We start from the raw sequence: 10765 nt of genomic DNA, 5'->3' as shown, positions 1-10765 counted from the left end.
CAACAGCAGTGATGATAAGCTTAGAGGAAAGAAGCTCAGCTGTCCTTTCAGGCTTGCCTGTGGGGTTAGTTCAGGAAGCTGCAGTACAGTCACAAAAGAAGTTTCTGTCTTTAATTTCGAGTTTTTTAAGCTTCACATTCAGAGCACAAGTTTAGTCATTGTCCCCTGGTTCTGTGCAAAAAGCTGTTTTCTGATGCATTTTAAAAGCAACTGTAGCTCTTTCTTCTGTTGGGGGCATGGTTATTAGGTGGTCGGATCAGGTTTGGCAGAAAACTGGAGGAAAAAAGCGCTGGGTTACTTTTCCTATTGACTGCCCGTGACAGTTGCAATTACTATCCATTGTTCATAGGTGGCTCGAAAGTGGAGAGGATACAATAGTGTGTTGCCCTCTGGGGGGAAATGAATTTGACTTAATGGTTCTTGGGGGGGGGGGGTCAGACCCTATGATTATGTGCTGCCCAGGAATGTGGTTTTCGTACCACCTCAGACGAAGTTAGTCAAGAACAATAGCCTAGCTGTTTGGCCTCTATTTTTTATGAGGCAGATAAAGGTGTAAGTCTCATGTATGCGTAGACTGTTTTCAGTCAGGGTAGGGAAGGATAAGCATGACCTTTTTTTTAATCTGAAAATATGAACTTATTCAATTATTAGATAATTTATTACTGATAATTCAGAGCAATGTATCTGAGTAGAACGTTTGTATATATTAGGATGTTTACAGCCTTTACAGTATTTACCGAGTCTTATTGTGGCTTGAAACTCTTCTCCTCCATTTACACTGGTCAGTTTTCACTTAACTTTTTTTTTTTTAATTAATTAATTTATTTATTTTTGCTGTGTTGGGTCTTCGTTTTCTGTGCGAGGGCCCTCTCCAGTTGCGGCGAGCGGGGGCCACTCTTCATCGCGGTGCGCGGGCCTCTCACTATCGCGGCCTCTGTTGTTGCGGAGCACAGGCTCCAGACGCGCAGGCTCAGTAGTTGTGGCTCACGGTCCCAGCCGCTCCGCGGCATGTGGGATCTTCCCAGACCAGGGCTCGAACCCGTGTCCCCTGCATTGTCAGGCAGACTCTCAACCACTGTGCCACCAGGGAAGCCCTTCACTTAACTTTTAATTAGTTCCAGGAAACATGAGTGAGTGAATGAATGCGTGTGTGTGTGTGTGTGTGTGTGTGTGTGTGTGTGTGTCCATTCTTGAATATCTAAGACCACAGCCAAGTGAGGGCAGAGCTCAGTTCCTAAGTGCTGGCTTCAAGTTGCTGTGAGTGAATTACTTTCAGCGCATTTGGACAAAGATTAAACTTACAGCTTGGCAAAATTCAAAGAAGTGTTTCTTACTATTACTATTTAAAAAGTGAAAATGATAAACTTCTAAAAAGAGGAGAAATAAATAGCATTTGGTCTGGATAGTTTAGCTGTCAATAAAGAGTTGTCATACCCACTTAAAGTCCATCTCATTTTTCAAGAAACAGTGTGAGTTAGGAAAGGTCACCCATTTCTAAAAGCATAAAATTATTTTTCATGTTAGATTAGAATTTAGAGCATTTTATGGTCTGGTACTTTGGAAATGTGAAGTAATTAGGTTTTAAAGTTACATTAGAAACAATTCTCTAAAAAAACACACAAAAAAGTACACTGGATTCAGTTTTCCAGAACAAAAGAGTTTGACTAAAAAGGTCTTACCGATAGCAAACAGTCAATATATATTATAAACTGATTAGATGACTACAGAAATAATTTATTTCTTCTTCTCTAATCAGCCGTATAGTGTAACTGGCCAGTTTACAGAGGTTTCTTTGCCCTTATCTGTAGCAGAAGCACTGAGTAATGGTTGTGTGAAAGATGGAGAAATACATTTTATAGCCTCATAGTTACTGAGCAGGGAAAACACAGTGCCTGCACTCCAGTTGGCAGCCAGTGGCATCACGCATTGTTTCAGCTAGCATGAAATTCCGTTACACTGAAGGCCATGGCATGGGCACTTCACCTGAGGACACTATCTGGGGATCCATGGCAGCTTTGACTAATCTAAACAGATCGTCTGTTTTTCAACAAAGCCATTGCAAAATGTGTATTTTACTGACTTAAATGTATTTGTAAAATTATAACAAAAATATCTTCGTGCAAAATTCTCTTTTAAAATATTTCTATTTTGTTCAGGTTATAAAAGCAGGGCATTGTTTGAGGGGTTTTCTGACTAGGTCACTCAGAAAAGCCTAGATCAGTTTCTCTACCTGCCTTGTTTGAAGAATTCTTTAGAGCCTTGTTTCTTTCCCATTGGTATCCCAGATAGACCCTTCTCACCCTGCTCAGAATGCATTAATTTAGGTCAGTAAAGTGTTATATCTGGTATTAAGGAAAATGCCAGTTGTAGTCGGTATAATAAAAAATTGGCTCTTTTTGAAAGCGATAATTTTGTTCTTTCTAGAAGATGGGACATAAAGGCTAACACCAAACAGCTCTAGAATGCCAATAATGGATTCAAGGAAATAATCCATTCCACAATACTATGGTCTTTCAGAACTCATGAATTAAAGTCATGCTATGTAGATTCAACACGAGTATTAAAGTAGATCTTCTCTTAGGTGACATAACATTTTGAGATGAAAGAGATATGTAGACTTAGTATATGGCTTGAAAGAGATGATTCTGTTTAAATAACATTAGATGATTTGAAAATAAGCAGGCTTGGAACAGGAATCAGGTCCCAGGTAATAATCTAGTAAGAGGTATCCTTGGATTTTTGTAAATTTAAAACACGGAAACTAAAATCTCAGCATTTAGATATGTAAGGGTTTGTATAACTTTGAAAGCTGTTTTAAACCCATTCTTTTAAAAGTCCAGTAACTATTTAAGAAACACATGGTTTGCTAATTACCTTGTGACTATTTCATTTGTGCATTATATATATATATATATATATATATATATATATATTTCTTCACATTTTTTCAGAGGGGTTGGAAATGTTGATTATTTTCTGAGGGAACTGTTGTATCTGGAATTTGTTTAACATAAGAGTCAGCCATAAGGAAGGTACATAACATATAGTCACTTACTTCTAAATAAAGTAAATGTTTAATGTTTTTAATCTACTAAGCTTGTTTTATAGTTCCTTGTAGTTGCTTATGAGTAATGTTTTCACTTTTTGTAAAAACTATTTCATAAGAACTGAAGAAAGACTACTGGTGCACAGGATATAAATTTTTAAAATAAGTTTGGCAGTGTCTGTAAAAGCAGAAAGTGACTTTATGTTTTCTGCAAATCAGTTACTTGCTCTGTCTTAGAAAGCCAGAGTCCTTATGCCAGTATATAAACACAGCAAATGATGGGAAGAGAGCAATCAGCCACTGGCTCTCATTGATTTGTATATTGATAATCCAGTTCACCAGTTAAGAAGTTATATATACCTTTTACAGCAGGCACTTTTAAGCAGATACTTTTGCATATTTAATCTAGGGTTTATATTTGAAAATAAAAATATTCTCTCCTCAACATTTTTCTCATTTAAAGATACATTCATTCATTTAACAAGTATTCATCTGTCCGAGGGTTGTGAAGATTCTAAAATTAAAATAATTATAAAACCATTGTTTTTTTCTTGTAGATGTAGACTCCAAAGCTTACGCTATCCAGATCATTGCATAATAGAATTAACCTAAAACCTTTTCCTCTTTTAAATTAACATTTCTCTTACTAGGGAAGCATGATGTAGTTAAAAAGATTTGGTGTCTTGTTGCCCTGATTTTCTCAAAGACTTGTGGAAATGAGGTTACCTCTTTTGGTTTATTTCCTCATCCCCTCATTTAAAAACAGTTGCATTGATTACATGCCTGTTTATGTACAGCCACTCTGTTAACATCTTCCTTACAAAATTATTGTAACAAAGTCATTTATTCCTATTTTATGTAGGAAGAAATTGAGTCTCAGAGAGAGAGATTAATTATCCAAAACCACGTACTTTAGTTGTGACAGGGTCAAGATGTGACTCTAATTCTGTCTGCCTTCAAAGCCTGTGCTGTTTACATGATGCTTGGTAGTCCGTCTTAGTAAAGTTGGAATGGGTGATCTCTAAAATCCTTTAAAACATGAAAACATATTCAGACCCACCACAGCTAGATGAAGAGTCCCTCTGAGATGCACCCATCATTAGCCTGCCTCCATGGTGAACTTTCCTTGTAGACTATCTAGCTTACTGTAGGCTCAAAGTTTGGAACCCAGTACGTATTTGATGAATGGATGACCAAGAAATGCCATGTTTTGAGATGGCTATTATTGACTACATTCCAGTCTCTAAATGCAGCACATTGAATGTGATATTAAAAACAAAACAAAACAAAACTGTATTTTACATTTTAAGTACAATACCCAAGTAAGCGGGTAGAATAATCTTGGGAAAAGGTTATAAAATTAAAATCTCCATTAAAAGGTAGACATTTGTAGTAAGAAATTGTATAGAACCATACTTTTAAAAAAGGTAAGAACGACCCTTGCTTTCACTGTACAAATGATAATGCACACATCTTGTTCATAATGTCCCAGAAACAAAATATCCAGCCATGGGGTAACAATGGTAAAGACCATAGCTACTTTTCAAGTGTTCCATTTCATTCTGATAGTCGCCCTTAAAACTGATAGCTTTCACGGGAATTTCCTGGCAGTCCAGTGGTTAAGACTTGGTGCTTTCACTGCCGGGGAACTCCCGCAAGTCAAGCTGTGCAGCCAAAAAAAAAACCTGGTAGCTTTCCATAGTACATATATATTAAAATCCAAGCCAAAGTCCACCTTTTAAGATACTGAAGCAAAAAGAATTAAACTATTTTTTCAAAATCTGAAAGAAGGTAAGAATATTTATCATATTAGCTGTGTACACTAGAATATCAATTTATAGTCATGTAATACATGATAGCATTCCTTATGTAATTTTAATAGATTCCAACTTCTAAGAGTATCTATATTGCTGTAAAGGATATATAACTGAATTTTATCAAAGTTTGATTGCATTCATTGTCAATGAAAAAGACCAATGCACAGATGTTTGTAAGTTAGATAAATTAAATATTCCTTTGATGAAATAGATTAATGCCATTCATACCTTCTGATGAGGGGGTCTGACTTTTACTCTAGTTGGATAAGACTGCCATTGAGAAAAGCTTTAGTTGTAAATTTAGAATAACTTAAGTTGGTTTCTATTCATTATATTTTCAGTTCATTCAACAAATACTGCTATCTGTCTTGCCATGTGCTATGTTCTGGAGATGTATTGGTAGCAAATGGAGTAGACAGATTTCTGCCCTTCTGGAGCTTACACTCTAGTAGAAGCACTTTCTTCTTTTTTTTCCCCAATTTTATTTTATTATTATTATTTTTTTACATCTTTATTGTAGTATAATTGCTTTACATTGGTGTGTTAGTTGCTGCTGTATAACAAAGTGAATCAGCTATATGCATACATATATCCCCATATCCCCTCCCTCTTGCGTCTCCCTCCCACCCTCCCTATGCCACCCCTCTAGGTGGACACAAAGCACTGAGCTGATCTCCCTGTGCTATGTGGCTGCTTGAGGCACTTTCATTAGGCAGAATTTTTAAAGGCAACATAACGAATGACTTTTAGATCCTTCAGGTGGATTATCAGTTGAAAGCAACAACATTTCCATAAAAAAAAATTAAACCAAGTAGAGTCCTGTCCAAATTATAACACTGATAATCTAAGGAATACCAACAATAAAAGAAAAAAAACATCCTGGCAAAGATTGACTGTTGCTTTGAATTACATGTGTGGTAATTTTTTTGAGGGAAGAAACATAATCTCTAGTTTACTTTCAGCATCAAAATTCTAGGACTTTTCCTTTCCTGGGTGACTATTCCTTCCTTTTACTTTTCCTTTGGTTATATCAAAACTCCCAAAAATTTACTGTGATTTTGATTGTAACTTCAAGCCATATATCTATTGCATTTTGCTAGAATAAAACAATATTGGGGAAATATAAGCTTCCAAAGATTTTTTCTTGTTATTTCAAATGTATTTGAAAGCATCCTTAACTTAAGTAATCCTAATAAGGGTTATTTATCTATTTGCGTAGAATCATATATTATCGCTCAATTAAGGACTTTTCTCTCATCTTAAGAAGTTTATTTATTTAATTCATTTAATAAAAGGTTATGGGGTGCCTACTGCGTGCTAGGCATTACTCTGGGGACATAGTATTAAACAAAAAAAGCTAGAATTCTGCTATCATGGAGTTTATACTCTACTGGGAGATTCAATAAATAAATAACTATGTCAATAATGATACAACATATGGTGCTAACTAGTATAATCTTGGATTTAACTGTAATCTTGGGTGGCCATAATGTGATCAGTTAGTTTTCCAACTACGTTTCATTATTTCATGAGAGCATAAATTTATATTCTCAAACTTGAATATTTTTTCTGCTAGCTATATTATATTTTTGAAGAAAGCTTCTGAGTGGCATATGAGAAAACAGTCTAAAACTTGATTAACTAATAGAGTTTTCCTTTTTAAATGTAGAATTCCTTAATTCTGATTCTTCAAGATTCTCTTTTTAAGAAAAGAAGAATCGTATCACTGATAATAATACCCTTGATCTCTTTTTTTTTTTAATTAATTAATTTATTTATTTTTGGCTGTGTTGGGTCTTCGTTTCTGTGCGAGGGCTTTCTCTAGCTGCGGTGAGCGGGGGCCACTCTTCATCACAGTGCGCGGGCCTCTCACTGTCGCGGCCTCTCTTATTGCGGAGCACAAGCTCCAGACGCGCAGGCTCAGTAGTTGTGGCTCACGGGCCTAGTTGCTCCGCGGCATGTGGGATCTTCCCAGACCAGGGCTCGAACCCGTGTCCCCTGCATTGGCAGGCAGATTCTCAACCACTGTGCCACCAGCGAAGCCCCCTTGATCTCTTAATAATTGTGGTTATTAAATTTTCATGTTTTGTCTTGCCTCTTTGATTAAAAAAAAACTGCTTAGGGCCAAGAACTGTGCTTTAAGCCTCTTTTTGTTTCCATCAAACCCTAGCTTAGGACATTGAGAATAATAAATGGCTCAGCCAACAGTTTTTTATTTACTTATAAGATAAAAGGGGGAAAACAGCTACAGATTATTACTCATCATAAATAAAAAATCAAAATATTTGTTCATCCTGATATTTTGTAATGAGTAAATAGCCATCACTTTTTACTGTTGAGTTACAATCTGAAAGAAGGTAAGTATATGTTTGTGTGTCAAACCTTATACATGTAATAATTCTCTATACACCAGAGTCGTTGTCATCGAAAAACCCCTCTCTTCTCATTTCTCTTTTCTTACATGTTTTACCACCGTCTTATTTTCAGGGACTCCCGAAAGCCTCGCTGAGAAGGAGAGACAGCTCATGGGGATGATCAATCAGCTCACGAGTCTGCGAGAGCAGCTGTTGGCTGCCCATGACGAGCAGAAGAAACTGGCTGCATCTCAGATCGAGAAACAGCGCCAGCAAATGGAGCTGGCCAAGCAGCAGCAAGAACAGGTGAGCAAGGACTAGAGACACAGCCAGATTCCTCAGGTAGTGTTTTGCCTGCAGCATATAGGTCACTCTTGGAGGCAAAGAAAGATCAGCAAAAGCTTCTCCCCGCTTCCTTGCCTAAGTAAATAAAAAGGCAAAGCACCAAAGTGAGCATAAACCTCAGCTGAAAAAGCTTATTAACTGTTTTAGTGGAACATAACTTGCAAGTGATTATAATCAAGGGGAAATTCATGGGCAGAGTACCAAAAAGAACCATGGAGAGTCAAGAGAGCATTTCCAGTCAGGGACATTATGAAAGATTTCATTCAATGTGTTTGGTGTGAACTTTGAAGGCTAGGTAGGATTCAACAAGTGAAGTCCATTTCCAACCATGGGGCAAGAAGTTTGGTTTGGAGGTTATTATGATGGTCTAAATAAGACGTGAGACTCTAAACCAGATAGGGTAATGACCATGGAGAAAGGGATAAATAGGTGGAAGAATTATGGTCAGTTGAATATTTTAAGTGGGCTAAAGAGAGAGGAAAGGTGTTGAGCCTGGGTAACAGGGAAGGTCAAGAGGAGGGCAGATTTGGAAAAGCAGGTGGTTTTATTATGCTGAATTAGAGCTGTTGTCAGGTTGTCCATCTGAAAGTATGTGAGAGAATAGAAATATCAATTAACAGTTTGGAAGAGAGGGCTGAGCCTAATTTCCTAGAGTATCTACATAGAGGTGGTAGTTTAAACCACTGGAGAAAGTCAGTTTCATTCATTTATTCAAAAAATAGTAATCAAGTGCTTCTTGTGTGCCAGGCACTGTGCTAACTACTGAAGTTACCTCAATTAACCAGAAGGACAAAGCCCCTAATTTCTAGTGGAAAGGGAGACAATTAACAAAGGAAAAGAAAAATGAACAAAATAACTTCAGATAGTGATAAGTAATTTGAAAAAATGTAATGAGAGTAATTTAATAAATATTGATTAATATGGCAAGTTTGGGTTGCCATCTTAGTTTGGGTGGTTGGATCTGGCAGTTAAGCTCAGATCTAAATGACATATGAGAGGCAGCTGTATTAATATCTAGGGCCAAGGTGTTTCATGCAGAGGAATGACAGGTTTATAGGCTTTAAATGAGAGTAGTGGTGATATCATGAGAAAATGGAAAGGAATGAAGGGAAGATAGATCCTTGGGAGATGCTGGCATATAGCTGGTAGGGAGAGGAAAATGAACATATCCAGAAGCAAGAAGCTACTAGAGTAGTCATTTAGATTCTCATTGTCAGCCTTTAAGCATGTGGCTTCTCTGGAGCTTTAGTAGCAGAAATCAGATAATAAGAATTGACATGTAGAAGAATGATGCATAGTGGGAAAATGGAGGTAATGCATACGAAGTATTACTTAAAAGAGGATTGGTAGTAATGGGAAGGAAAGACAGAAGGTGTCATAGGGTGAGCTTACATATAAAGATGGCACATCTTTTCTAGGACTAACTTACTTTACCATCCCATGTTCTGGGTTTAGTGCACTCACCATCTTAAGTGGAGGAGGGCCGTTATTTAGTCAAGGGTACTTTTGTATCTACACAAATACTGCAAAACCTTCTAGACAGCTGTCAAAGTGTAAACTAGCAGAGTTGAAAGAGGTGGAGAAACATTCAGATTACATTTGAGGAGCCCTCCTTTCCTTCTGTTTACTTTTCTCTACTTGATGGTTCATCTCTGCTTGAAAGATGATATTTTTATTTTTAATGAAATGCGTCACCATTTTCCTTAAGTATATATTTAGCCTGTTATTGGAGATGGCCCTTATTCCTCTTGCTTTACCCCTATGATGAAACAGCTCAGAATGATTGCCCATGACAGTCTAGAAGAATGCCGCTCTTTTCTTGTTCATAACCCTCAATACCTTCAGACATCTGAATTCAGAAGATCCTAGGAGCCTCTGAAACTGGAGCTCAGATGGGGATATTTCTTTGTAGAGAATCCATACTTTGATGGGCCTGAGGGCATGCTTGTCCTAAAAAATCTGAGCAATTACTAATGGAGAGCAAGGTTTCTTACTTTCTCTTTCACACTCTGGCCCATCCTCAAGTATCATCAACGGATTCTAGAATTTTTTACTTACTCTGACATTCTCCTTAGAACTTCAGAAATCCTCAGGTTCTTCCAGAAATTCTCCGCTGTATTGGAGAGATGCCAGGCAATGCTGCCTGCACAGCCTGAGAGAAGATCCCTCCTGAGAGCTACCGGTCAGGTTCCTGGAACCCGTTCTGCTCTCCCAGGTCCTCTCCGCCATGCAGTGCTGGCTTAAGGCATCACCACTCTGGTAGTCACTGATCTTTTCATCGGGACACAGGGACATTTCTGAAGGACATTTAGTATTTATTCCTTAAGATTCAGGTTAGGTTTCTCTCCCCTTGAGAACTCCTTTTCTGACCCTGCTCCCAACGCTCCCTAGTCAGTATAGTGTGTCCCTGCTCTGTGCTCCATTCCACATTCATCTTTTCAACAGCTTTCTGTCGAGCACCAATTTGATGCCAGCTTCTGTTTTAGTTAATGGGATACAGCAGGGAATAAAACAGACCAAAATACCTCATGTATTGAATTCTAGTTGGGAAGAGATAGACAATAAATAAGTAAAATATATGTTGAAAATGAAGCAGAAAAATAGGGGTGAGGGTGCCAGGTAGAGAGACAGGCTCTTTTAAAAGGACTGCTCAGGGCTTCCCTGGTGGTGCAGTGGTTAAGAATCCGCTTGCCAATGCAGGGGACACGGGTTCGAGCCCTGGTCCGGGAAGATCCCACATGCCGCGGAGCAACTAAGCCCGTATGCCACAACTACTGAGCATGTGTGCCACAACTACTGAAGCCCGCATGCCTAGAGCCCATGCTTTGCCACAAGAGAAGCCACTGCAATGAGAAGCCCATGCACTGCAACAAAGAGTAGCCCCCACTCGCCACAACTAGAGAAAGCCCATGTGCAGCAATGAAGACCAAACGCAGCCAAAAAAGAAAAAAAAAGAAAAGACTGCTCAGGGAAGGCCTCATTGATGGAGTAACAGCTGAGCAGAGACTTGTAGGAGGTGAGGGAGTGACCAATGTAGTTATCTAGGAAAAGAGTGTTCCAGATGGAGGGGAAAGCAAGTGCAAAGGCCCAGAGGCAGGAGTACCCTCGGGAAATAGGAGTACCCTTGGTGTGTTCAACAGACAGGAAAGCAGAGTGGCAAAGGGAAGTGAGAGAGATGGCATCAGAGAGCTAGCAGGAGGCCA

The 10765-nt window shown here is 38.4% G+C and overlaps 1 protein-coding gene across 8 annotated transcripts in view; it reads left to right on the top strand.

The window, feature by feature from the left end:
• Positions 1-10765, top strand: part of SOX5 (SRY-box transcription factor 5) — a 993423-nt gene that overhangs the window by 781267 nt on the left and 201391 nt on the right. For all 8 annotated transcript variants that reach the window (XM_082351965.1, XM_082351966.1, XM_082351963.1 and 5 more), the window contains one exon: positions 7351-7523. In XM_082351965.1, the coding sequence (XP_082208091.1) occupies positions 7351-7523 (173 nt within the window). The remainder of the gene's footprint in view (positions 1-7350; positions 7524-10765) is intronic.

The sequence above is a fragment of the Balaenoptera borealis genome, assembly GCF_965194805.1.
Source record: "Balaenoptera borealis genome assembly, chromosome: 13".
In the NCBI taxonomy this organism is placed as follows: Eukaryota; Metazoa; Chordata; class Mammalia; order Artiodactyla; family Balaenopteridae; genus Balaenoptera; species Balaenoptera borealis.
This window is presented reverse-complemented; position numbering and strand designations above follow the sequence as displayed.